This window comes from Oncorhynchus mykiss, chromosome 25 (assembly GCF_057628025.1).
Source record: "Oncorhynchus mykiss isolate SJ-2025 chromosome 25, ASM5762802v1, whole genome shotgun sequence".
Lineage (NCBI taxonomy): Eukaryota > Metazoa > Chordata > Actinopteri > Salmoniformes > Salmonidae > Oncorhynchus > Oncorhynchus mykiss.
In genome coordinates this window covers 67,078,309-67,106,275 of record NC_143046.1, presented here as the reverse complement: position 1 = coordinate 67,106,275, position 27,967 = coordinate 67,078,309, and the positions used below count along the sequence as shown (strand labels likewise).

The 27,967-nt window shown below is 42.0% G+C and overlaps 1 protein-coding gene across 4 annotated transcripts; it reads left to right on the top strand.

Moving 5' to 3' along the window:
• On the top strand, window positions 1-27,340 carry peli2 (pellino E3 ubiquitin protein ligase family member 2). Of its 4 annotated transcripts, none has more exons than XM_090220811.1 (7): window positions 69-212; window positions 10,447-10,576; window positions 16,656-16,757; window positions 18,104-18,191; window positions 20,736-20,933; window positions 21,215-21,403; window positions 21,617-27,340. In XM_090220811.1, exons 6-7 carry the CDS (start codon window positions 21,251-21,253, stop codon window positions 22,193-22,195), a joined length of 732 nt encoding a protein of 243 aa, XP_090076937.1. In that variant the 5' UTR covers window positions 69-212; window positions 10,447-10,576; window positions 16,656-16,757; window positions 18,104-18,191; window positions 20,736-20,933; window positions 21,215-21,250; the 3' UTR covers window positions 22,196-27,340. The 4 variants fall into 4 exon arrangements, with proteins under 4 accessions (XP_090076934.1, XP_090076937.1, XP_090076933.1 ...); XM_090220810.1 differs by lacking the exon at window positions 69-212 and adding an exon at window positions 590-915; XM_090220808.1 differs by lacking the exon at window positions 18,104-18,191 and having other exon boundaries at window positions 1-212.
• Window positions 27,341-27,967: the final 627 nt, after the last annotated feature.

Here is a 27,967-nt window from a genome sequence, read left to right as displayed (position 1 = left end):
GTCAGTCCGAGCCCGGCATCCGGATTCGGGCCGATTAAATCAGTCCCGGCGCGCCGGAATAGGGTCGCGTCGTCATTGCTAGCTGGGTCCCCTTACAGACACATCCAGGCACGCCTGCGAGCCTAAAAGAATCATACTGCACCCTGAAAGCTATATTAACATAGGAATCCACCTGGACCCCCTGCCTAGAATTGGACAGGTTTCATCTGTCGGTGAGTTTCGAACGTTCTGTTCTTTCAAAATGATGTGGAAAGTGGAAGCTATGATCCCTTTATGAATTTCCAGATTGTACTCTTTGTTTACATAATAGAAGGTGCCGCCTCATATCTAGCCATGCCCATCATGCGATGTAGACAAACAAGGGAAATCTGTTGTCATTTGTAGAATTTCGTTGACAAAAAAAATATGATTGAAATCAAATGATGAACAAAACGATATCAAATCAAGATATCAGTATACATCGATAGTGTTTGATCAATAAATGTTTTTTTTAAAGTGTGGAATGTGTCTAAAGAACCCCACCCCTATATAAAGTAAAGGACAACTGAATGGTATGGTCCACCCTCTGCTCCTGGTTGTTTTTGGATCTGCTTTTAAAGCGGATTGAACCACCGAGTTGCGTTAACCACGACTCCCTTACAAAACAACGTTTTTATTCCATTAATTTAAAAGGGAAAACTGCTCTATATAGTCGTAAAAACGTATGCAACGAGATATACAGTGAAATGGCAGTTGCGTACACTCTTTGTAGGGAATCCCTTGTGTTCTTTTCCCTCTGAATTTGAGAGAGTGCATTGAGACCGAGAGGTGCCTGCTGTCCATTGAAGCAAGAAGCCTCATGTTTTCACCAAGCCAGGAGGAGCAGTGCGCCCCTACAAAAGACCCCATAAAATACGGGGAGTTGGTAGTATTAGGGTAAGTTGAAGAAAAGCTTACGTTTAGTAAGTTACAAAAGTGTTGGTATTTTAGAAAGTCAACAAGTTAGCTAGCTAACAATTTGTAGGCTAGTTGGAGAAGTCGAGGCTATGTTTGACTGATTTAACTTTTTGTTCCAGCACTGAAAACACAGACCGGAGTTGGCTATCTTCGCCGTGAATAAAATTAACGCTTTAGTTACTTCGATTGAGATGGTATAGGAGACGTTTGTTTACATAGGTACACTGCTATCGTTAGAGGCCACAGAGAACTTGACTCGCCCATGTTATCAGAAATGTGTAACGGTATAGTAGCGATCTGTTTTCATCTACTTTTTTGGAAACGGTATAAACGTTCTATTTATTTACAACGTAACCCACAATGCATTTGTAGATTGTGGTGGAAGGAGGATTTGAGATAATAGTACATGAGTAAATCACAGAATTCCGAACCTTGCAACAGTGTTCTTTTAGCGCCTGTGTTGTATATTTTTGTTCCAATAAAAGTTGCTCACAAGTAATGACTGGATTCAGGGCGGATGAGGAATTCGGAAGTGGCGATTTCCCCCATCCCCCAATCCTCACTTTTTTCCTAACATGTTGCTTTGCTTACGTGATAAAGTCATCTCTCATAGCATCAGAGTATGCTAGTGTTTCCACGCGACTTTAATGAAGGCTCAGGCTTAGGCTAATGTAGGCCTGCTTCTACGTCCCCAATTTTAACCCGCTTTTTATTTTTTATTATTGGTAACATTTTTCATGTAAACTGATGAAGCGACAATATAGTCTTTGCAATGTTTTAGTGCTCACAACCTTTTTTTGAACTGACAGGAGCACTACCCACAGAAAAAAAAGTAATCAACTATGTTCTCAATCAATACAAATGCCATTTAGGGAATTTAAGACTCCTTGATTAATCTCTTACTGACATGTTTTCGGAACATCCAAAACACAAGTGGACATGTTTGTTCTGTTTATACATTAAATGCTATACAGTAAGTAGTTTTACCATTCATAGATGCTAAAACTTCCTTTAGCACCTATTGATGATCGCAGGGATGCCACTTTGGGTGTAGAAGTGGGTGGGGGGCCATAAAGTGGCGTGGGTCTGGGGGTCCTCCCCCAGAATGGTTTTGTGCATCCAAAGTTGGTTTCCTGCATTTTACACAATCCAATATGTCGTCTCTATTTAGAACAAAAAGTCAGCAAAAATGCCCACAGTCATTAAGCTAGCTAAGATATAATTATTACATATGTTTGTGATTAACAAGACGGAGCTAAATCAAAGGTAAGTCAATAATAAATACCTTTAACCAATTGCCTAACAAATGAACCTTATATTTTTGTTTGACATGTTTTGTGTCATTGGGAAAAGCCTCTATCAACCCTTGATACAGTTTGGAAATCAACTTTGGAGGTTTGTTGTTTTAAAATAGCAACTGGCTTGTCCAGTGTCTGCTGCACAGAGAGAACAAAGTGTTGTATCTGAATAAAACACCTCACCTCAATCAGACTGGTGTTCCCTGGCTGCCTGACCCTGCTGAGATCCCTGTCACCATCTGATCCTCTTAAAATGAGGCATGACAAAGAATTCCCTTGGTGTACATTTATACATTGATTCTATTATTGGACAATATAATGGTTCCATAATTGAAATTACCATTATTCCCAGATCCCAGACTGTGGATTTAAGCTGCTGTCCTGTTGCTACTGTAGGTCTACCCATCACTTCAAAATAGAATTGTTAATATACAGTGCATTCGGAAAGTATTTAGACCCCTTGACCTTTTCCACATTTTGTTACGTTACAGCCTTATTCTAAAATTGATTAAATACATGTTTTCACTCAATCTACACACAATAGCCCGTAATGACAAAGCAAAAAATGTTTTTAAAAGTTTTTGCACATGTAATAAAAATAACAAATGGCTTCTTTATTTAAGTATTCAGACCCTTTGCTATGAGACTCGAAATTGAGCTACACACAATATCCCATAATGACAACGCAAAAACAGGTTTTTACAAAAACATATATTTTTTTACATTTATTACAAATAAAAAACATACCTTATTTACATAAGTATTCAGACCCTTGCTATGACACACGAAACTGAGCCCAGGTGCATCCTGTTTCCATTGATCATCCTTGAGATATTTCTCCAACTTGATTGGAGTCCACCTGTGGTAAATTGTGGTAAATTAAATTGATTGGACATTATTTGGAAATGCACACACTTGCATGTCAGAGCAAAAACCAAGCCGTGAGGTCGAAGGAATTGTCCGTAGAGCTCCAAGACAGGATTGTGTCAAAGCACAGATCTTGGGAAGGGTACCAAAAAAATTCTGCAGCGTTGAAAGTCCCCAAGAACACCGTGGCCTTCATTCTTAAATGGAAGAAGTTTGGAACCACCAAGGCTCTTCCTAGAGCTGTCTGCCTGGCCAAACTGAGCAATTGGGGGAGAAGGGCCTTGGTCAGAGAGGTCACCAAGAACCCGATTGTCACTCTGACAGAGCTCTAGAGTTTCTCTGTGGAGATGGAACCTTCCAGAAGGACAATCTCTGCAGCACTCCTCCAATCAGGCCTTTATGGTACAGTGACCAGACGGAAGGCTCTCCTCAGTAAAAGGCACATGACAGCCTGCTTGGAGTTTGCCAAAAGGCACCTAAAAGACTCTCTTAGACCATGAAATATAAGATTCTTTGGTCTGATAAAACCAGTGGTGGAAAAAGTACTCAATTGTCATACTTGAGTAAAAGTAAAGATACATTTTTAATAGAAAACTACTCAAAAGTCACCCAGTAAAATTCAACTTGAGTAAAAGTATTTGGTTTAAAATATACTTACAGTGAGGGAAAAAAGTTTTGGATCCCCTGCTGATTTTGTATGTTTGCCCACTGACAAAGAAATTATCAGTCTATAATTTTAATGGTAGGTTTATTTGAACAGTGAGAGAATAACAACAAAAATCCAGAAAAATGCATGTCAAAAATGTTATATATTGATTTGCATTTTAATGAGGGAAATAAGAATTTGACCCCCTCAATCAGAAAGATTTCTGGCTCCCAGGTGTCTTTTATACAGGTAACGAGCTGAGATTAGGAGCACACTCTTAAAGGGAGTGCTCCTAATCTCAGTTTGTTACCTGTATAAAAGACACCTGTCCACAGAATCAATCAATCAGATTCTAAACTCTCCACCATGGCCAACACCAAAGAGCTCTCCAAGGATGTCAGGGACAAGATTGTAGACCTACACAAGGCTGGAATGGGCTACAAGACCATCGCCAAGCAGCTTGGTGAGAAGGTGACAACAGTTGGTGCAATTATTCGCAAATGGAATAAACACAAAAGAACTGTCAATCTCCCTCGGCCTGGGGCTCCATGCAAAATCTCACCTCGTGGAGTTGCAATGATCATGAGAACGGTGAGGAATCAGCCCAGAACTACACGGGAGGATCTTGTCAATGATCTCAAGGCAGCTGGGACCATGGTCACCAAGTAAACAATTGGAAACACACTACGCCATGAAGGACTGAAATCCTGCAGCGCCCACAAGGTCCCCTTGCTCAAGAAAGCACATATACATGCCCGTCTGAAGTTTGCCAATGAACATCTGAATGATTCAGAGGACAACTGGTGAAAGTGTTGTGGTCAGATGAGAGACAAATAGAGCTCTTTGGCATCAACTCAACTCGCTGTGTTTGGAGGAGGAGGAATGGTGCCTATGACCCCAAGAACACCATCCCCACCGTCAAACATGGAGGTGGAAACATTATGCTTTGGGGGTGTTTTTCTGCTAAGGGGACAGGAGAACTTCACCGCATCAAAGGGACGGTGGACGGGGCCATGTACCGTCAAATATTGGGTGAGAACCTCCTTCCCTCAGCCAGGGCAATGAAAATGGGTCGTAGATGGGTATTCCAGCATGACAATGACCCAAAACACACGGCCATGGCAACAAAGGAGTGGCTCAAGAAGAAGCACATTAAGGTCCTGGAGTGGCCTAGCCAGTCTCCAGACCTTAATCCCATAGAAAATCTGTGGAGGGAGCTGAAGGTTCGAGTTGCCAAACGTCTGCCTCAAAACCTTAATGACTTGGAGAAGATCTGCAAAGAGGAGTGGGACAAAACCTATCCTGAGATGTGTGCAAACCTGGTGGCCAACTACAAGAAACGTCTGACCTCTGTGATTGCCAGCAAGGGTTTTGCCACCAAGTACTAAGTCATGTTTTGCAGAGGGGTCAAATACTTATTTCCCTCATTAAAATGCAAATCAATTTATAACATTTTTGACATGCGCTTTTCTGGATTTTGGTTGTTGTTCTCTCACTCACTGTTCAAATAAGCCTACCATTAAAATTATAGACAGATCATTTCTTTGTTAGTGGGCAAATGTACAAAATCAGCAGGGGATCAAATACTTTTTTCCCTCACTGTAAGTATGAAAAGTACATGTAATTACCAAAATTCCTTAAATGAAGCTAACCAGACGGCACCATTTAAAAAATATGTATTTATTTATTTACGGATAACAAGAGGCACATTAAAACATTCCAACATAATTTACAAAGGAAGCATGTGCGTTTTGTGAGTCCACCAGATCTGAGGCAGTAGGGATGACCAGGGATGTTCTGTTTATAAGTGCATGAATTGGACCACTTTCCTGTCCTACTTAGCCTTCAAAATATAACAAATACTTTTGGGTGTCAAGGAAAATGTATGGAGTAAAAAGTACATTATTTTCTTTAGGAATGTAGGAAAGTAAAAGTAGGCAAAAATATAAATGGTAAAGTACAGATACCCCCAAAAACTACTTAAGTAGTACTTTAAAGTATTTTTACTTAAATACTTTACACCACTGGATAAAACCAATATTAAACTCTTTGACCTGAATCCCTACGGTGAAGCATGGTGGTGGCAGCATCATGTTGTGGGAATGTTTTTCAGTGGCAGGGACTGGGAGACTAGTCAGGATTGAGGGAAAGATGAACGGTACAAAGTAGAGCATACAAGACCTGTTTTTTTAATAGCCATTCTCACACGGGTTTGTCTTAAACTGGTGGTGGCATAGATGCTTTGCCTGGCAGCGGGCCGGCTGGGTGAGTGGGTCTTAGGGAATGAAAATAGGGATGGATCAGGATACAGCCTCTGCCTCTCCTCAGTCCCCTCTCTGTCTATTCATTGTGCCTGTGGGACTGAAGCTATTGACTGCATTGTGTGAGTCTCCTAGGAACGGCTCTGTGAGGGAAGCTTGTATTCGACTGGGACTTCTCCGGGTAGGTGGAGCACAGACCTCCAAACCACCAATACGGGAGGGCGGTGACTAACTGTAGATGATGTCTGCTGTTGAGGATGAACCAGAAATGTTGTTGTACATTGTAACAGTTTGGACTGGTTGTGACCTAAAGCCCCCCCCAACTCTGTCACATGGCCACAGTGACTAGGGGACTCTTTCCTGTGAATGTCAAGGCTGGTGGACTGGGATGCTCAGTCTCTAGTCTAATCCCTGCTATTATCCAAAGGCAAAATCCACTATCTGTCTGGCCCAGGTCAAAAGGGAAAAGGATTACAATAGCTACAGCACAGATGCTGTCCCAGCTAATGCAATGATGAAGATGGCTCCAGGTGACATTGCACACTTCACTTCCTGTCCTTAAAGATTGATAATGGGCTTGTATTTATGTACAGTCTTCCCATCTGACCTCAAACGGCTTAACTGGAGTGGGGGAGAGATGTTATGGCCCAGTAGCATCAAGCTAGCGAGAGATCAACTTTTATGTCACATGCTTAGTCTACACCTGTTTACGAACAGTGAAATGCCTATCCCAACAATGTTGAGAAATAGAAGACAACCCAAGGAATACATACACAATAGGTAACGATAACTTGGCTGTATTCATAGGGTACCGAGTCGATGTGGGGTATGAAGTAATTGAGATAGATACATATGTACATATGGGTAAAGTGACTGGGCAACAGTAGCAGCAGCGTATGTGATGAGTCCAAGAATAATTCATGCAAAGGCTGGTCAATGCACATACAGTGAACTCCAAAATTATTGGGACAGTGACAATTTGTACTCTAGCACTTTGGATTTGAAATTCAGCTTTCATTTTAGGGTATTTTTTTTTTATCCATATCAGGTGAAACATTTAGAAATTATAGCACTTGTTGTACATAGTCCAAAAGTAAGACATGCTAACCTCTCACCAATACAATAACCGGGGAGATTAGCATTTTGGGGGTATGATATTTGTGCGTCTAACTTTCTGACTCATCATTATTCACTATTCATTCATGATTATCCCTAATCATGGTAGCACCTAGGCTTTGGTGGTATACCGTATATCAGGGTATTTGAAAATAGCGTCAATACATTTAGAAACTATACATTTTTATATTATTAGCTACTTTTTAAGTAAATACCTGCAGTCAATTTGTATAATATGTTAGGAGTTGAAGATTTCGTTCTTCATTTCACCTGTCATATTATGAAGCTTACTCTAGTTCCCCAGAACCAGTCATTTGTTTGTTTGTAGATAGCACAACTGGAGAAAGTGGGAGTAGGTGAGTCCAGTTGTGTATTGACAGGGGTCACATTTTGTATCGATAGTGATCAGGGTGTGTATCGATAGTGATCAGCAACTATAGTTTTCTTTCACAGATGTGCAACGCTATTTGGCTGGCAGCCACACATGTAGGCTAAGTGAACTTACACTTACATACATTTAAAAAACTATGCATGGCCATCTTATTTCTGTTTATCATAGAACGAATGCATTTCTTAAAGTTAATCTTGCATTTTACTGGAGAACATTTGTATTTTTTATTTGACCCTTTCTTAACTGACTTGCCTAGTTAAATACAAATTCTTATTTTCAATGATGGCCTAGGAACAGTGGGTTGGAACTGCCTTGTTCAGGGGCAGAACGACAGATTTGTACCTTGTCAGCTCGGGGATTCGAACTTGCAACTTTTCGGTTACTAGTCCAACGCTCTAACCACTAGGCTATGCTGGCGTATGTAGTCTGGCTACACATCAGTCAGAGCGCTGTCTGCTGATAGAATACCTGTTCCTGTATTCTCATCCAAGTGGAGAAGTGCAACTGAACCACAAATTGAGTCTGATGCCAAGCAGAAATTACAAAACGCAGCAAGATCTTTCTTATGTGTTGTATATTATTTCCTGTGTGAAAAACACTAATTCTGCTTTAACGTGACCCCGAAGTTTAACTTATTAATTCAGCCACATACTTAGATTAGGTGACAGGGCATCGTATTGTGTTGGCTTTCTGTCGTGTTTGAGAAGTCAAAGCTCTTTGAATGAGTTATCTGTACAGCTGCCACTGCTATCTTTTGATTTCCTTGTTTTTTTTCCCCCCTCTCTGTTCTCGGCCCGTCTGCTCCTCCCCATCTTCTTACTTATTTTCCACCATAATTTGCAAATAAATTCCTTAAAAATCCTACAATGTGATTTGGGTTTTTTTCTCTCTCATTTTCTCTGTCATAGTTGAAGTGTACCTATGATGAAAATTACAGGCCTCATCTTTTTAAGTGGGAGAACTTGCACAATTGTTGGCTGACAAAATACTTTTTTGCCCCACTGTATATGTATAACTTTATGAGCTGGACTGCATGTCTTTGCTATTAAAAAAAGTTTTTTATTTACCTAGCAGCCTCCATGAACATTTGCTATTACTTGTGCAACTTTTGTTAGCATTCTGCTAATAGATGCCCAATGGGCTTTTATGCATTTTGTTGGCGCCCCCTTGTGTACTAAACCGGTAATAACGTAAAACCTGGGATAAGAGGACAGGACGATATGAACATCTGGATACTGCCCAAACCCTACTAGCGTCTACATAATGTAGAAGTGTTTAGAAACATTCTTATTTAAAATAAAAGTGACTCCAAATGACACTACAATATTTAACATTTATTTTTGTGTACAAAATAATCTGAAACGGCAACATGTATGGATGCAAATAACCTCAAAGTAAAGCTGACACTCTGCACTTGAACATCATAGTCCGTTATTTACTTTCAAATCTAAAGTGTTGGAGAACAGAGCCAAAACAACAAAAATGTGTCACTGTCCCAATACATTTTGGATCTCACTGTAGTCTGGGTAGCTACTTAACATTATAGCCATCTTATTGCTTGGGGGTAGAAGCTGTTCAGTGTCCTGTTGGTTCCAGACATGGTGCACCGGTCCTGCTTGCCGTGCGGTAGTAGAGAACCGTCTATGATTTGGGTGGCTGGAATCTTTGGAGTTTTTAGGGCCTTTCTCTGACATCGCCTGGTACAAAGGCAATGGTAAAAACTGGTACCAAGGACAATAACTGCTTTAGAGACAGGTGGCTGCCGAAGGCAAACAGAAGAGTGCAATTGATCCTGCCTGATTGTGGGCTGATCACTGCGGTTGTGACTTGTTTCATATTGATCGTACTCGTGTGCAGTCAGTCAGTGATGGCAGAGATAACATATTCCCCTGTGAGAGGGTTGTGTAGAGCAGACCAGCTCTAACCTGTTCTGACTGAGGCCATGTGGTTGCCTGGCTGTGGGGACAGGTGGCCTGGGCAGGACAGAGGAGTATGGGGGGGTGGTAGTCGCTTGCTGCTGTTGCATCAGTGTTGTATTAAGGGGGCTTTGGGGATTACAGTGTAGTGGTTTGTTGTTTAGCCCATTCACTAATTAAAATAAAGGTGATTGACTTATTTACTTAGTGAACATAATTCATTCTGAAATACTGTGATCTCAGTCTACGTGTCAGTCTGAACTCTCTTATTTGGAAGATCATTGTGGGTGGGTGATAGGCCTGTGTTGGATGGGAGGAGAGCATGGTGTTTCCCAGCTGTAGGGGCCAGCTGGTGGAAGTAATTGTTTTGGAAGGGGCGTCTCCATTCACCAGGCAGACCAGGCTTGTAGTAACAGCAGACTGAGAGAGACTGGGCATCACAAGGGTGCACCAAGATGGAATTGTGAACCACACAATTGTTATGATGAAGCCATTTTTGTCCTGTGTTTTTAAGAGTCAGCCATTTCAGGTTCCAAGTTATTGTGACTAATACGGTAGAGCTATTACGCTGTTGAACCTTCATGTGAGTCAGAGAGCCTCACCAGTCTGGACAGTCCTGTAAAGGGCAGCAGGAGACCTGACGCACATTCAAAGCTCTGCTACAGGCTAGTGTAAATCAACAGCTCGAGCTACATCGTGGCTAGCTTAGACAGTGAAAGCATTTAAAGTGCGTTATGTAATAATCCAAGGTGATGCTTATATCACAAATAAAATGAATGTGATTTCTGGTGGTGGATTAATGAAAGTGGATACAAATGGCCCTTCTCTAAAACCCCAACAACACATTTTATTATTCATCGCACATTCCACATTTCCAGACATGCGTGTTCTGTAACATTTTCTCTTAAGACCTTTTCTCTCCTGGAAGCAAATGTTTACCCACACTTTGTGGACAATTAATTCCCCTTGTCTCAAATGTTGAAAACTCACATCTTTCTCCTCTTCTTTCTGACAGGTACAATGGCTCCCTCCCGAACGGAGACCGGGGCAGAAGGAAAAGCCGCTTTGCCCTGTACAAGAGAAGCAAAGCCAACGGTGTTAAACCCAGCACCGTCCATATCCTCAACACACCACAGGCCAGCAAGGTAAACCAGGAACCTAGCCTACTCATGTAGGCTATTCATGAATGAACTAAGTGATTGGTTGGATTAATACTTCATTAGTTCTCATGAATATGTTATGACCCCACTTATCAAGTTGATAGTCTTTTAAAAAAAAAAAAAAAGTTTTTTTATTTTTACACACAAATAAGATTTTTCATGTGTCTACGTTGGAATCCCAGTCAAGAAAATATTGCTGCTCTATTGATAGATCTGTAACATTTATTACACAAAAGCTGCAGACAGTAAACTGCCCAATTCTGTATATGTCTGCCCTCTTGCAATTGGTCTCCTAGATAAATCAAGCACACATTTCGGAGCACTTCTCCTTTTTGAAGTTTGCGTCTTCTGGCTTCAGGCCCGAGTCTGGGTTGGTCTCCCACCCTGTAGCCTGACTGTGAAGTCTGCTGGCTGGTTGCTCTTACTGGGAGAAGGTGATGCGTTAGCTGATAAAGGCTGTGTAATCTCTGACGGCCTGTTTACTTTACTGTACTGTGCTCTTGTCTGTGCTGTTTCATGAGGGCTGACCCCATTTAGTCGATTGTTTGGTCGATAGGCTGTTGGTCGACCAAGATTTCTTTAGTCGAGCAGTTGCAAAAAAAGAACGGTGTACCAGACACCTGTCTGATTCGTTTCTGTCTGAGTGGACTAATCCATTGTGGAGGCCATGGGGAGGGCACAGTCCATCACTCTTAAGACATGTCCTACTGTATTTGTATATGGTTAAGGACAATGGTGCAACACTAAAAATAATATTATTTTATAACAAATGTGCTTTCTAACGTTTGATAGCGGTCGCTGTCTGCGGTTCAGAAAAATCAGTGCGGTGTTGAATTAGTGCCTTTTACCTGACCATGTTGCAATGTGGATAATAGCAAAGTTAACCGGCATATTGATGTTGAGAACAATGCGGCAGAGGCAGCAGTGGAGTAAGAAAACGAGAAAACAGCCCTTGCCTTAATTGTCTAGGAAAATTGAGGAGAGGAAACCCCAACTTAATTTGGTCTATAATAAATAGTCTTAACTGTTGAATGTGCCTGGCTTTTTAAATTATACATATATATATATATATATATATATATATATACACAGAGTATGTGCACACACCTTCAAATTAGTAGAGTTGCTATTTCAGCAACACTTGTTGCTGACAGTTGTATTAAATGGAGCACACAGCCATGCAATCTCATAGACAAACATTGGCAGTAAAAGGACCTTACAGAAGAGCTCAGTGACTTTCAATGTGGCACTGTCATAGCATGTCAGTTTGTCAAATTTCTGCCCCGCTAGAGATGCCCTTGTCAACTGTAAACATCTAGGGGCAACAACGGCTCAACCGCGAAGTGGTAGGCCACACAAACTCACAGAACGGGACCACTGAAGCAAATTGTCTGTCCTCGGTTGCAACTCTCGCTACCGAGTTCCAAACTGCCTCTGAAAGCAACATCAAAACAAGAACTGTTCGTCGGGAGCTTCATGAAATGGGTTTTCATGCCCCAATGCATAATGCATGCCCCGAATGCCCCAATGCATAATGCCAACTGTGAAGTTTGGTGGAGGAATAATGGTCTGAGACTGTTTTTCATGGTTCAAGCTAGGCCCCTTAGCTCCAGTGAAGGGAAATCTTAAAGCTACAGCATACAATGGCATTCCAGATGATTCTGTGCTTCCAACGTTGTGGCAACAGTTTGGGGATTGCCCTAGCCTGTTTCGGCAGGACAATGTCCCTGTGTACAAAGCATGGTCCAGACAGAAATGGCTTATCGAGATCGGTGTGGAAGAACTAGACTGTCCTGCACAGAGCCCTGACCTCAACCCCATCGAACACCTTTGGGATGAATTGGAACGCCGACTGCGAGCCAGGCCTAATCGCCCAACATCTGTGCCCAAACTCACTAATGCTCTTGTGGCTGAGTGGAAGCAAGTCCCCACAACAATGTTTCAACATCTAGTGGAAAACCTTCCCAGGAGAGTGGAGGCTGTTATAGCAGTAAAGGGGGGAATGAATATGGAGTTGATCCTCATGATTTTGGAATAAGATGATGAGCAAGTGTCCACATACTTTTGGTCATGTAGTGTGTCTACAGAAATAAGACAGATCTTGCTAGTATTGGCAGTTTGAATGTTTGTTTAATAGTCTACTGATTCAGTGAGCATCAAGCCTCACAAAATTGATAACACTTTTTTTTTTATTAAACCAGGCTCTCTGGTGTTATTTATTTGGTGTTTACACTTTCAAATTGTCTAATTCTATTAACAATAATAACCCTCCTTGTTGTTATCATTACTATTATGATCATTATAAGAAGCAATATCATTAGTAGGCTTAGTATAGCAGCCTAGTATAACCACCGCAGGCCTTAGAGCACGTGCTGTTTATTCTTAGTCCCGTAATTTACGTAGGCCTATATTTCAATACTTATTTTTAAATAAAATAAGTAAAACCAAATGCTTGCTTTTCAAATGTCGCTGCCCGCACCCGCCTGCTCGACTAGCATCACTACTCTGGACTGTTCTGGAATATGTGGACAACTACAAATACATAGGTGTCTGGCTAGACTGTAAACTCTCCTTCCAGACTCATATTAAACATCTCCAATCCAAAATCAAATCTAGAATTGACTTTCTATTTCGCAACAAAGCCTCCTTCACTCATCTACACAATAGCTTCCAATACTCTACTCAGCAAATTGGATGCAGTCTTTCAGTGCCATCTGTTTTTTTACCAAAGCCCCTTATACCACCCACCACTGCGACCTGTATGCTCTAGTCGGCTGGCCCTCGCTACATATTTGTCGCCAGACCCACTGGCTCCAGGTCATCTATAAGTCTATGCTAGGTAAAGCCCTGCCTTATCTCAGCTCACTGGTCACGATAACAACACCCACTCGTAGCAATCGCTCCAGCAGGTATATCACACTGGTCATCCCCAAAGCTAACACCTCCTTTGGCCGCCTTTCCTTCCAGTTCTCTGCTGCCAGTGACTGGAATGAATTGCAAAAATCGCTGAAGCTGGAGACTTACATTTCCCTCACTAACTTTAAACATCAGCTAACTGATCGCTGCAGCTGTACACAGTTAATCTGTAAATAGCCCACCCAATCTACCTACCTCGTCCCCACATTGTTTTTATTTACTTGTCTGCTCTTTTGCACACCAGTATCTCTACTTGCACATCATCATCTGCTCATTTATCACTCCAGTGTTAATCTGCTAAATTGTAATTACTTCGCTACAATGGCCTATTTATTGCCTTACCACCTCATGCCATTTGCACACACTGTATATAGACTTTCTTTTTTTCTATTGTGTTATTGACTGTGCGCTTGTTTATCCCATGTGTAACTCTGTTTGTGTCGCACTGCTTTGCTTTATCTTGGCCAGATCACAGTTGTAAATGAGAACTTGTTCTCAACTAGCCTACCTGGTTAAATAAAGAATGCATGAGTCTGTTTTTAGTCTTTGCTGTAATAGTCTTAAACAACAGACTTTCTGGTACGCTTTTAATTTAGTTCGTGTTTACATTGTTCCAAATGGTCAGAAAAAATGATATTGTAATCTATAATATGCATGCAGTGCTTGTTTCTTGCCTTCTTTGTCTTGATCTCCAGTATTTTCCACAACTAGTCAAATTTATTCCACAGAGCAACCAGTGAACGTTCTCCCATTTCGAGTTTATTTGTAACGTCCTCTTCATGTGTTCGGCGTTTGTTATAACCTATTTATTGATATGCTGTAAGTCAGACCTTATTGGTCATGTGCATGTGATGCATACTTGTCATGTGAAGAGAGCAAGGGTTGAGGGAATAGAATGTTTTTCCTAAGCAAATGAGGGATTTCAGTAACAACTTTTCAGTCAAATGGCTGTAATTATGTTGCAGCTTCAGCAACAGCGTGACAAACACTTGATGTTCTGTGGTGGTCGCTGCAGCAGGGAGGAGAGACTGATAACGGGTGCTAGTCACAGTCATTTTTATTTTTTTACTCAGCGCAGCAAGTCTGGGCCTGGCATAATCAAATTAATTACGGTCGGGCTCCCTCTAGTCATTTGTGTGTCATTATTTCATCAAGCATAGCGCTTAAAGAATCAGACGAGCTCAGTGCATATAGTTGATTTTATTAAAACACACAGGATGTGTCTCTGGAAAAATGCATGTTTTAAAATTTCTCATTTGACAAAGTTTTGAGTTGGAGACAGCCCTACATGACACACCACATTAGAACAAGTTAGGCTTATGTAGGAGGTCATGTACTGTCTGTTTTAAATTGATGGGGCTTTATTACCCCCCCCAGCACCTTTACCCCCCCCCCCCCCTTTCCCTCTGCTATCACCCTGGTATCAGGGCCTGTATTAAGCTTGGTTTAGCGAGTGAAGTGAGGAGGAAGTGGTTGCAGTTGGCTGACCTTCCGCTCACAGCTGTAAACAGAGATGAAATGGCTGTTCTTTCTGGCAGGCAAGAAAGGGAACCTTGTTTTGAAATTCTCCTTTTTGTGGCCCTCCGTAGCCTACCACTGGTGTCAGTGAATGAGTTCAACATACCTATCGTCCTTGAGCCAGCACAGAGTTCTATTTGAGAGGGCAACTATTATGGATATCCGTGTGTGTCCCCCGATGCCTCCTCTCACTCAGCAGGAATGTGTTTTTCACTCAAGACACACACGCCATGTGAACATAATGAGAAAGCTGACTGACTGAGTGAGTGGGGCTATGCACACTCTAGTAGATAATGAGGATCTCTGCCATTGCCAGACTCCTATTCAAATCCTGCCCTGCTTTCTAATCTGCCCACTTGATCTCAATTAGAGGGGTCTGTCTGTGTGTGTGTGTGGTGTTCCTTTGGGTGTTCCCTAACATACGGTTTAGGCTACTTCGTTCTCCAGATCTCATTTGGTTGCGTGGGACTTTAGCACTGGATATGCGGAAATCCAAAAGGAGAACCAAATGTTCTGTTGAAAATGTTAACTCTATCATGGTTTCTTACTCCTGCAGACCCCCGTAGCGTGGCTCGTATGTAGACCGTGCCTAGCGTAGTGGGAGGGTTGTGACTGAGAGTATAAACTGTATCTGAGCCCAGACAGACACCGGTGGATGGATGTTAGCAGTGTGCTTTGTGTTAAGACAAGCCCCTGTGTGTCTCGCTACAGGATCTTTTTTTTTTTTTTTTTACTTTAAAAAAATAATAAAAAATTCTGCAGCTGCACAATACAGCAATCGTGAGTGACCCACTTATCTCTCCCTTGCTCACGTGATGGAGCTGTTAGGGGAAATGGAATTTAGATTCCGATTTAGAGTGGATGGGCTGGGTGGCGGCAGGGCTGGGTTGCTTGAAATGAATCCCCCTTCATGAAGCTCAGCTGATAGCCTGGCCTTTGTTGACTGAGCCTAGAGGCCTGTTCATGGTCACTGTAATGGAAGTGTTAAATCACAGGAACACTGATCCCTACTGTTCCGTTCTGAGTATTACTGTCCCGACTCCTATTTGTTTTTGTCTTCTACCCCCTGTTAAGACTAATCAAATGGTTACCTAACCAAATGGCTAATCAAATGGCTACCTGGACTATTTGCATTGACCCTCCCCCCTTTGTTTTTACGCTGCTGCTACTCGCTGTTTATTATCTATGCATAGTCACTTTACCCCTACCTACATGTGCATATTACTTCGACTAACCTGTACCCCCGCACATTGACTTGCTACTGTTACCCCCTGTATATAGCCTTGTTATTTTGTTGCTCTTTTATTGTTTACTTTAGTTAATTTCGTAAATATTTTTCTTAACTGCATTGTTGGTTAAGGGCTTGTAAGTAAGCATTTCATGATAAGGTTTACACCTGTTGTATTTGGCGCATGTGACAAAACATTTGATTTGATCACCTTTTATAGCACTGAAGAAGCCCTTTGTTTCAATAGGTTTGTATGATTTCATTAGTAAGGATCTCATACATTATTGTCATTTGCAAATGACTTAATATCCTATTAAGAATTTCAATGTAAGATAACTGTCGCTATCAGTCCATTATATGCATGTGTAGAATGCATCTTTTGATCTTCTGCTGTTGTTTCAGGCGGTGAACTGCAAAGGGCAGCACAGTATTTCCTACACTCTGTCCAGGAACCAGACAGTAGTGGTGGAATACTGCCATGACAAAGACACAGACATGTTTCAGGTAAGTCCACCTGTTTCAATATTCCAGATCCATTGGTCTAAATTTATCAGATGATGTACACTTCATTGTCCATTTTACTGAAAACCCTCAAACCACAAGTTTATAAGGCAATCTGCTTAGTAATATACATTTCATGTTAATGCATTTTTAACCAAACTCTGGCCTGTTTTATTTAAATGTTTAATGAAGTCTCTGTCTTCCTCATGGAATTGTTTGCTACGAAGCTGGGCAGTGTTTCTATAGCACTGTGGTCTCTCTGTGACCGTCTGTCCCACTTTCTCTTCTCCCCACTCTCCTTCCCTCAAGTGAACACATGTTCTGTTCTGCACGCTGTTCTCCCCCTAGCGTTAATCTAGAGCACAGAGACCGCTCCACTCCCACCAGGGAGACGTTCTACTGCTGCAGACGCGCTTTACATTCTAACCTTTATTGTGTCTGCAAATGGCAGTAAGTTTAAAAAAAAAAAGCCATACCCAGCAGAGAGCTGTTTAAAATCCCCTCAGGGACAAACGTTGGCCTACTAAAACAACGTTTGACACTTCAGACAGTTTGATCTTCAACTCTACAAACTGAAAATCGTATTAGTAAATCGCGATACCAAAATGATGAACATGGAAAGAAATTCGGGATAATGTTAGCACACCAGCTGTGTCAGAGAACCGCGAATCAAACCATACCGGAGATAATTGACAAACTGGGTAAGAGATGTATCGTACATTTAGAGATTAGTTCATGCTTTCTTAACTTTCACTCACAATTATACATTTTGGAATTCGCTGGTAACGCTACCTTATTCAAGACTTTCTTTTAGAACTTAGATATTCCCACAGTTGAACTTGAGATACTGTAGCTGCTGAATTGGAAGAACATTTCTCTGTAGAAGAGATTATGTTGGCAATTAAATCTATGCAGTGTGATAAATCCTCTGGGCCCGGTGGATTTCTTAACAAATTTTCTCAGGTCAACTTTTTCCTCTCTTGCGTTCCATATTTGAGGATTCATTCTCCTCATAATTTTTACCCGGCAGGTAGCCTAGTGGTTAGAGCGTTGGGCCAGTAACTGAGGTTGCAAGGTCGAATCCCCGAGCTGACAAGGCAAATAAAAATCTGTTGATCTGCTCCTGAACAAGGCAGTTCCTAGGCAATCATTGCAAATAAGAATTTGTTCTTAACTGACTTGCCTAGTTACATAATAATTAAAAAACAATGAGACAGGCATGTATTTCAATTTTCTATTATAAAAAATATATTGTATGTTTCCTATAGGCCAATTTCTTTATTAAAATGTGACGTTATAGATGCTTGCCCACCGTTTTGAATCAGTCCTTCCCTCCATTATCTCTACAGATCAAACTCGGGGTGGCAGGTAGCCTAGTGGTTAGAGCGTTGGACTAGTAACCAAAAGGTTGCAAGGTCGAATCCCTGAGCTGACAAGGTAAAAATCTATCGTTCTGCACCTGAGCAAGGCAGTTAACTCACTTTTTTCCTAGGCAGACATTGAAAATAAGAATTTGTTCTTAACTGACTTGCCTATTTAAATAAAGGTGAAATAAAAACTGGCTTCATTTTAAAATCCTCTTTTTTTTTTCAACATTGAACGTCTTTATAATATACTTTATAATCCCGATTCATCTGACGCTCCAGAGATATTTGATTAGGTGGAATGGGCTTATCTTTTTTATACTCTCAAACAATTTGGATTTGATCCAAATGTTTTATCCTGGATCAAAGTCCTTTACTCCTATGGCTGCATTACGCACAAATAATAACCTTTCATCCTATCTTCAACGTGGGACAAGACCGGGTTCGTCAGCTGTTTGCCATCGCAAACAAGCCTTTAGCCATAGCAATACGTTATAACGCCACTATCAAAAGTTTTCCAAGAGGGGGCTTAGAGAATAAACTCTCACTCTGTGGATGACATGCTATTTTATATATATAGATATAATAGCATGTCATCCGCATAGAGTGAGACTTTATTCTCTAAGCCCTCTCTTAGAAAACCTTTGATAAATAGGATAAGTTATAACGCCACTATCTGATAATTTTGCAGGTCTCTTAATTTTTTCCTGGAAAAAATTGAGACCTGCAAAATGATCAGTTTCTCTGGTTTTACTATTTTATAGGTACGTGTTTATTCTATAAACTACTGACATTTCTCCCAAATTCCAAATATAGATATAGTCATTTAGAGCATTTAAAATGCAAATGAATTACTTAAAAATCATACAATGTGATTTTCTGGATTTTTGTTTTAGATTCCGTCTCTCACAGTTGAAGTGTTCCTATGATAAAAATTACAGACCTCCACATGCTTTGTAAGTAGGAAAACCTGCAAAATTGGCAGTGAATCAAATACTTGTTCTCCCCACTGTATCTGTTTGGGCTTCTTGCAGTCAATTTGCAGTTATGCTCTGCATCCCCGACCATCCGCTCCAGAAAAAATTGGCCCGTGGCTGAATCTAGTTGATGATCTATACGTTATTAAACTTGTATACTCTGGAATCCCTGGACTCTCTTAATAACCAAAGGGACGAGGATTTACGTGAACAACTTTCATATGAGTGTGCTTCAAAGAATCCATTCTTCACCTATATGTCTAAGACATGCTGTAATTCAATTTAAAATAGTTAATTGTCTGCATTGGTCAAAGGATATCCTAGATTAGACCAGAAATACATCCCACTTGTGACCGACGTAAGCAGGCTTCTGCTACTTTATTGCCGTGTTTTGGAAATGCCCAAAATCGACAGATTTCTGGATAACAATATGAGACATTTTCTAAGATACTGGAGAGACCTATAGTGCATTCTGCAGCATTGATGGTCCCGAATAACACAGTGGCCTCCATCATTCTTAAATGTAATAAGTTTAGAACCACCAATACTCTTCCTAGAGCTGGCGGCTCAGCCCAACAAGACTCGAGGCTGTAATCGCTGCCAAAGGTGCTTCAACAAAGTGCTGAGTAAAGGGTCTGAATACTTATGTAAATGTGATATTTCAATTAGCAACATTTTCTCAAAGTTGTTTTGCTTCATCATTATGTGGTATTGTGTGTAGATTGATGAAAAGGTAATTATTCGAAGTGGCACCATAGTAGGCCCCCTCTGAACAGTTCTATGGACAACATGCTGGTAATTTACTACTCTTCTAGGTAGACGTCTTATGCTATTTAAGTGGAAGGATCGGTTTCCTCGTACTTTTAACGATTGGATAAAGGAAGGCAAGCAACATCTCAAGCTATAGAAAATGCGCTGCTCCGTTAGGGGATCTGCAATTACATTTTATAATATCTGGCTACCTTACATATCCTTTGAAGAAGACATGGACCAGCTAATTTCACAACTCCATAAACCAACCCTAATTTAAAATTTGTATCACTATTTTTACTCTACTTACTCACTAAAAAAATATTACTGAAATTCTTTATCATGCCTGCTTTAAGTCTGGTTTTAGGGTGGGGCTTTGTTGGAGCATGTGGGGGGGTTGGTTTGGGTTTGATCTGGGAGGAGATCCGTGTGTGTTTTTCCCTCTACTTGTTCTGTCTGTATAATCATCATTAAAAATGCCACAAAAAAAGAAAAGACATTTTTAAACAAGGACAAACGTTGAAACAAAATGAAAGACGTATCTTATTGTATTACAATGCATACAAATTCTATTGGTTTGTGACCTTGTTTGATTAAACATAGCATCCTTAGCTAGCTGATGGAGGACTACATGTTGAGAAATTCACTGTTCATCCTGGCTATGGAGCATTCATTGACATCCTCTCATTCATTATTATTATTTTATTTTATTGTGCGATCTCTGGTGCTGGCAGCATCTGAGCCTACTGTTTTTACTATTTATTAAGGAAATAGAACGCAGGCACTGCCCTAAAAACAAACACTTTCTAAACCACCTTTTACAAATGGATGTTCAGACCCTAATGGTGCAGGTGTCTGTTGTAACCTGGGCTGACTATATTGTCCTGCAGATTGGCCGCTCCACAGAGAGTCCCATAGACTTTGTGGTGACGGACACTGTGTCTGGGGGTCAGGAGGGAGAGGAGACGCCCATCACCCAGAGCACCATCTCGCGCTTCGCCTGTCGTGTCGTCTGTGAGAGGGTCCTGCCCTACACCGCCCGCATCTATGCTGCTGGCTTTGACTCCTCCAAGAACATCTTCCTGGGGGTAAGACTGGGCTCACGGGGGGCTGTCCCAGGGTTAGGAATGTCCCCTGGGTTGATTGGTATTCAGATTTTCTTTATTAGCATTTTATGACAATAATGCACAATGGAACACTTCTAGCATGTTTTTACTTTCTCTTGTTTTCCTCCTAAGAATCTAAGCCTGGTTCGCAAGTGCTTGTCTAGCGTTCCAGACAAAATAAACTAGATTAGCACACAATTTATACTAGCACCAGTGTTATGTAAGCCCACTACTGTTTGACTTTCCCCTTGTCTTATCCTCAGGAAAAAGCCGCCAAGTGGAAGAACCCGGATGGTCACATGGACGGGCTGACAACCAATGGAGTGCTGGTGATGCACCCCAGGGGTGGGTTCACAGAGGAGTCCAAGCCGGGTGTATGGAGGGAGATCTCTGTGTGTGGGGATGTTTACACCCTGAGAGAGACCCGTTCTGCTCAGACCCGCGGCAAACTGGTCAGTAACACGGATGATGCTCCACCATTACCCTAATTTGAAATCTGTTATCAGTCATTTAGATCAAATAAAGAACCATTAAAAAAATATCAGAGCATTCAACATCATACTCTTAAAAACGTAGTTTCCATAGACTTAGTGCTCTAACCCAGCTGTCAGTGTTGAGCCCAGTGTAACCTAATGGAGCTGTGTGTGCTGCGTTGCCCCCTGCAGGTGGAGTGTGAGAGCAACGTGCTGCAGGACGGTTCCCTGGTAGACCTATGTGGCGCCACCCTGCTGTGGCGCACAGCTGATGGCCTCTTCCACACACCCACCCAGAAGCACCTGGAGGCCCTGCGGCAGGAGATCAACGCAGCGCGCCCTCAGTGCCCTGTGGGCCTCAACACCCTGGCTTTCCCCAGCATGCAGCGTAGCCGCGCCCTCTCCTCCCTGGAGGACAAGCAGCCCTGGGTCTACCTGGCCTGTGGCCACGTGCACGGCTACCACAACTGGGGCCACCGCTCGGAACAGGAGCCCACCGCCCAGCGGGAGTGCCCCATGTGCCGGACCGTGGGCCCCTACGTGCCGCTGTGGCTGGGCTGTGAGCCCGCCTTCTACGTGGATGTGGGCGCCCCCACACACGCCTTTGTGCCGTGCGGACACGTGTGCTCAGAGAAGTCGGCAAAGTACTGGGCGGAGATCCCTCTGCCCCATGGCACCCACGCCTTCCACGCCGCCTGCCCATTCTGTGCCACCCAGCTCTGCCTCACCCAGGGCTGTGCCAAGCTCATCTTCCAGGGCCCCATTGACTGAGCTGCAAGGCCCTGGGGTGGGGCCAACATGCTGTGAAACTCTTCAGACTATTTAGTGCTTTGTTTTTTATCACCGATTGTAAAGAGGAGGAACGCTTCACAAGGTTGATGGTGTACTACAACAGTGCGTTCCACGTTTCTGTGGAGATAGGCCTGAAGGCAGTGGTCCATTACACAGTGTTTGGTTTGGGCTTCTGGTCCTCTCGATGGCCGCTGGCGTAGTGTACACACAGCGATGTGGACCTAAGGCACAACCACAGAAACCATCCTACTCTTTAGCTGCCAGCCATCAGCTTTCAACTCAACTGAGCTAACTCTGTGGACTGTGCAAGCTAAAATGGCTGCTCATTTCAAGTAGAAGGGCTACAAAACGTGTTTATCGATCATAAACTCCAAACGGATTACAGAGAGTAGGTTTAGTTAGGGTATGTGGGAGTTGGGTGGGGTTCATGGTGGGCCTGAGGTGCATGATTTTCACAGAGCCAGACAGCTGGACTGTTGGCTGGGAGGAGGACCGAGCGAGCCAGCAAGGTTCATGGGTAACTAGTTAAGTGCTCCCCATTGGCTCCTCAGCTCTTATCTGGTTTTTAATGGTATCCAGAACATTTAGCCTTTCCAGAGGTGAGCTGAACTCTGTTCTGTTCAGAGAACAGGTCCTTAAAAGAAAACAAGTGTTTTTCTCTCCTCTTGTACAGAGATATATTCCAGTGCCTGGGGCTCCCAGTAAAACCCTGGGAATATTTTTACTAAATGAAAAAAGCTATTTTGTTGAGGGAGGAGAGAGTTTTACATAAAGTATAAATAAATTTAACCCACAGAATATTTTCCATCTTTTTTATTCTTTGTTAAGAAGTATTTTACTACACTGAGGTGTACAGTTTTTTTTTTTTTTAATGAAAATGTTAATATATTTTTCTCTTGTGTAACTATCATGTGCATGTAGGTTGGATCCACATGGGTGTGCTTGAATGTGCCAACACCGGCTCATACGGAGACATTAGTCCCTTAACGTAACCACCAAAAGGCAACAACAGGCCACTGGCATCAACCTTGTGGGTCATGACAAAGAATCTATTAAAATACCTATTTTCCTCACCATTGGCACGTTAGCCTAAATTATGCAATTGCTTCGCTGAATAGCTAGGTCTGTTCCTTCTTAATATACTGTAAAACGCGGGTGTCTCGTGATATCAGTAAGGCCTTTGTCAACTCTTGTGAAATAGATTAACTTTTGGAAGTGTAACTCACTCACACATCAACACACACCTGTGAGCTTTCTTTGGTCTTGTCCCATACTCAGTGTGCACTGTTGAATGTGTAGCTTTATCTCATGCTGGGTTTTATCCAATGATTTGTATGCTCCCAAACCTGGGCACAGTCACTGCAGCATTGATGGATTATACCAAATATAAAATAAGTGTTTTCTCTCTGATGCAACAACTGCTTCCTGCAACGCAAAGTGTTACTGTACGCAAATTAAAAACCTAACTGCTATTGTAGAATACAAATCTAGTTCAGGATGACTGTCAAAGCTATTTGTTTGTACTCATTATCACAAGGATAATAAGGATATTATCATGTGCCAACGCCAAATGTATCAAATCCAATTGTGGAGATGGATCAAGTGGGCCAAATGCATATGAATGGATAAGAAATTATGTTGTAGTTGGGCTGTGCGGTGGAAATTAGTTGAAACTAAAGAATTTGAATCTCATCAAATGCACTCTTTGTCGATGCTTGCTAGTTTGACTACCCATGTATGTAGAGTGTAGCTCAACATAGTACCGTTCAAAAGTTTGGACACCTACTCATTCAAAGACATCAAAAAATATTTAAATAACACTTATGGAATCCTGTAGAAACCAAAAAAGTATTAAAGAAATCTAAATATATTTTAGATTCTTCAAAGTAGCCACACTTTGCCTTGATGACAGCTTTGCACACTTTTGGCATTCTTTCAACCAGCTTAACCTGGAATGCTTTTCCAACAGGCTTGAAGGAGTTCCCACATATTCTGAGCACTTGTTGGCTGATTTCCTTCACTCTGCGGTCCAACTCATCCCAAACCATCTCAATTGGGTTGAGGTCGGGGAATTGTGTAGGTCATCTGATGCAGCACTCCATCACTCTCCTTCTTGATCAAATAATAGACCCACTAAGCGCAAACCAGATGGGATGGCGTATCGCTGCAGAATGCTGTGGTAGCCATGTTGGTTAAGTGTGCCTTGAATTCAAAATAAATCAGACAGTGTCACCAGCTAAGCACCATCACACCTCCTCCATGCTTCATGGTGGGAACCACACATGCGGAGATCATCTGTTCACCTACTCTGCGTCTCACAAAGACACGGAGGTTAGAGCCAAAAATCTCATATTTGAACTCGTCAGACCAAAGGACAGATTTCCACCGGTCTAATGTCCATTGCTCGTATTTCTTGGCCCAAGCAAGTCTCTTCTTATTGGTGTCCTTTAGTAGTGGTTTCTTTGCAGCAATTTGACCATGAATGTCTGATTCACGCAGTCTCCTCAACAGTTGATATTGAGATGTGTCTGTTACTTGAACTCTGTGAAGCATTTATTTGGGCTGCAATCTGAGGCTGGTAACTCTAATGGACTTGTCCTCTGCAGCAGAGGTACCTCTGGATCTTTCTTTCTCTGGCGTTTCTCATGAGAGCCAGTTTCATCATAGCGCTTGATGGTTTTTGCGACTGTCCTTGAAGGAAACGTTCAAGGCTCTTAATTTTCTGCATTGACTTACCTTCATGTCTTAAAGTAATGATGGACTGTTGTTTCTCTTTTGCTTATTTGAGCTGTTCTCGCCATAATATGGGGCGGCAGGGTAACCTTGTGGTTGGACTAGTAACCGGAAGGTTGCAAGTTCAAATCCCCGAGCTGACAAGGTACAAATCTGTCGTTCTGCCCCTGAACAGGCAGTTAACCCACTGTTTCTAGGCCGTCATTGAAAATAAGAATTTGTTCTTAATTGACTTGCCTAGTTAAATAAAGGTTAAAACAAGATATACAAAAATAAAAAATATGGACTTGGTCAACTGATTGGCTCAAACTCATTAAGAAGTTAAATAGTGGAATTACTTTCCAAGGCACACATGTTAATTGAAATGCATTCCAGGTAACTACCTCATGAAGCTGGTTGAGAGAATGCTAAGAGTTTGCAAAGCTGTCATCAAGACAAAGGGTGGCTGCTTTGAAGAATCTCAAATAAAAAATAACACTTTTGGTTACATGATTCCATGTGTTCTTTCATAGTTTTGATTTCTTTACTATTCTACCATATAGAAAATACAGTGCCTTGCGAAAGTATTCGGCCCCCTTGAACTTTGCGACCTTTTGCCACATTTCAGGCTTCAAACATAAAGATATAAAACTGTTTTTTTGTGTGAAGAATCAACAACAAGTGGGACACAATCATGAAGTGGAACGACATTTATTGGATATTTCAAACTTTTTTAACAAATCAAAAACTGAAATATTGGGCGTGCAAAATTATTCAGCACCCTTAAGTTAATACTTTGTAGCGCCACCTTTTGCTGCGATTACAGCTGTAAGTCGCTTGGGGTATGTCTCTATCAGTTTTGCACATCGAGAGACTGAATTTTTTTCCCATTCCTCCTTGCAAAACAGCTCGAGCTCAGTGAGGTTGGATGGAGAGCATTTGTGAACAGCAGTTTTCAGTTCTTTCCACAGATTCTCGATTGGATTCAGGTCTGGACTTTGACTTCGCCATTCTAACACCTGGATATGTTTATTTTTGAACCATTCCATTGTAGATTTTGCTTTATGTTTTGGATCATTGTCTTGTTGGAAGACAAATCTCCGTCCCAGTCTCAGGTCCTGTATTTGGCTCCATCCATCTTCCCATCAATTTTAACCATCTTCCCTGTCCCTGCTGAAGAAAAGCAGGCCCAAACCATGATGCTGCCACCACCATGTTTGACAATGGGGATGGTGTGTTCAGCTGTGTTGCTTTTACGCCAAACATAACGTTTTGCATTGTTGCAAAAAAGTTCAATTTTGGTTTCATCTGACCAGAGCACCTTCTTCCACATGTTTGGTGTGTCTCCCAGGTGGCTTGTGGCAAACTTTAAACGACACTTTTTATGGATATCTTTAAGAAATGGCTTTCTTCTTGCCACTATTCCATAAAGGCCAGATTTGTGCAATATACGACTGATTGTTGTCCTATGGACAGTCTCCCACCTCAGCTGTAGATCTCTGCAGTTCATCCAGAGTGATCATGGGCCTCTTGGCAGCATCTCTGATCAGTCTTCTCCTTGTATGAGCTGAAAGTTTAGAGGGACGGCCAGGTCTTGGTAGATTTGCAGTGGTCTGATACTCCTTCCATTTCAATATTATCGCTTGCACAGTGCTCCTTGGGATGTTTAAAGCTTGGGAAATCTTTTTGTATCCAAATCCTGCTTTAAACTTCTTCACAACAGTATCTCGGACCTGCCTGGTGTGTTCCTTGTTCTTCATGATGCTATTCTTTTCAGCTACACTGAGAAGCCAAATAATATAGTGACATGTCACGTGTGTCTCTACAATGCACATGGGCTCAGATACAGTACAGAAGTGGTGTGTCCTCTCCTTTGGTGGACTGCAGCGGTTCCCCCTCCAGAGGGTAAAGACATGACCTTGGTAGTATGAAGCTAACAGTAGGACAGATGTGGTGACATAACAGGTGCTGAGTAGCAGTGTAAAGGAAGGGTATCTTACACTAGTATTCCCCCCACGGTGCCCAGTTAGTGCTGACAGTACGCAGATAAAGACCCTGCTCTGGAACAGCTGTAATGTAGCACAAACATTCCTCCCTGAATACTTGGGAGGCATAGCTGTGGGAAGTAAGGGTGCTGAGGGTGCTGTAGCACCCCCTGAAAAATCAGAATGCAACAAAAAACTAACAAAATGTCTCACTAAAGTAGTGCACTGGGCCTTTACCAGTCCTGTGATAGTGGACCGATGTAGCACCCCATCCCCAAACATCTTCCTGCTGCAATGGTGGAGGGGTCCTGTTGTTCACTCTACGACCTGTTCAGTGCATTTTGTCTCTGAACTCTGTAACCAGGTCATAGCCTGCACTGATGCTCCCAAAGCCTACTTTCAAAAATAAAACATTTGTTTAAAACAATGTTGCTTGTCTTTGTTTGGTTTCAGTTCTGTGTAGGATCTCACTACACTCTAGTCTTTCTGTTCTCCAGGGGAGAGCTCAGCCCCCTTCTAGTCTGGCTGACACCAAACTCAAAAACTTCCTTTGCTGTGTACCACATGAGTTGCATCAGCCAAACTAGACGCAAGCAGTCCCCAACTACCACAAATTATGCAGTCGCGATTCCCACATTTGGGAAATTCGCAGGGGGGCCTGCATTGTAGGAAGGCAATGGCCGAGCCTCATTGGATCTCCCCTGCCAGGTAAGTATACATTAGTATTCCTACAACAGTATGAGCCAACTGATAATCATGTGTAAAGGTTATTAGATGCCCATTGCCTATATCTATGATCAAAATCACTTCAATTGTAAAAGGTAAGGCTCACATTTAGGCTACTAAAGCCTTTTTGAAAGATAATACTCAGGAACACATGTAAGTTAAGACAGGCTTTGCAGAACGGTGACCATGTTAAAACACTGTGGGAAGAAGATTCCAGTCCTGGTTGACAGCAGTCCCAAGCAGGCTGGGATTCTCTGGCTCCCCCACAGGATAACAGGCATTACTGCATCTCACGGAGGCTTTCTTCATAGTTGCTGACATGTTGCAT

Coding starts and splice junctions, on each gene's coding strand:
- peli2 (XM_090220807.1), top strand. CDS start 839: ATGTTTTCACCAAGCCAGGAGGAGCAGTGCGCCCCTACAAAAGACCCC. Junction 16,758..20,735: donor AAGACACAGACATGTTTCAG/GTAAGTCCACCT, acceptor ATTGTCCTGCAG/ATTGGCCGCTCCACAGAGAG. Junction 20,934..21,214: donor CCAAGAACATCTTCCTGGGG/GTAAGACTGGGC, acceptor TCTTATCCTCAG/GAAAAAGCCGCCAAGTGGAA.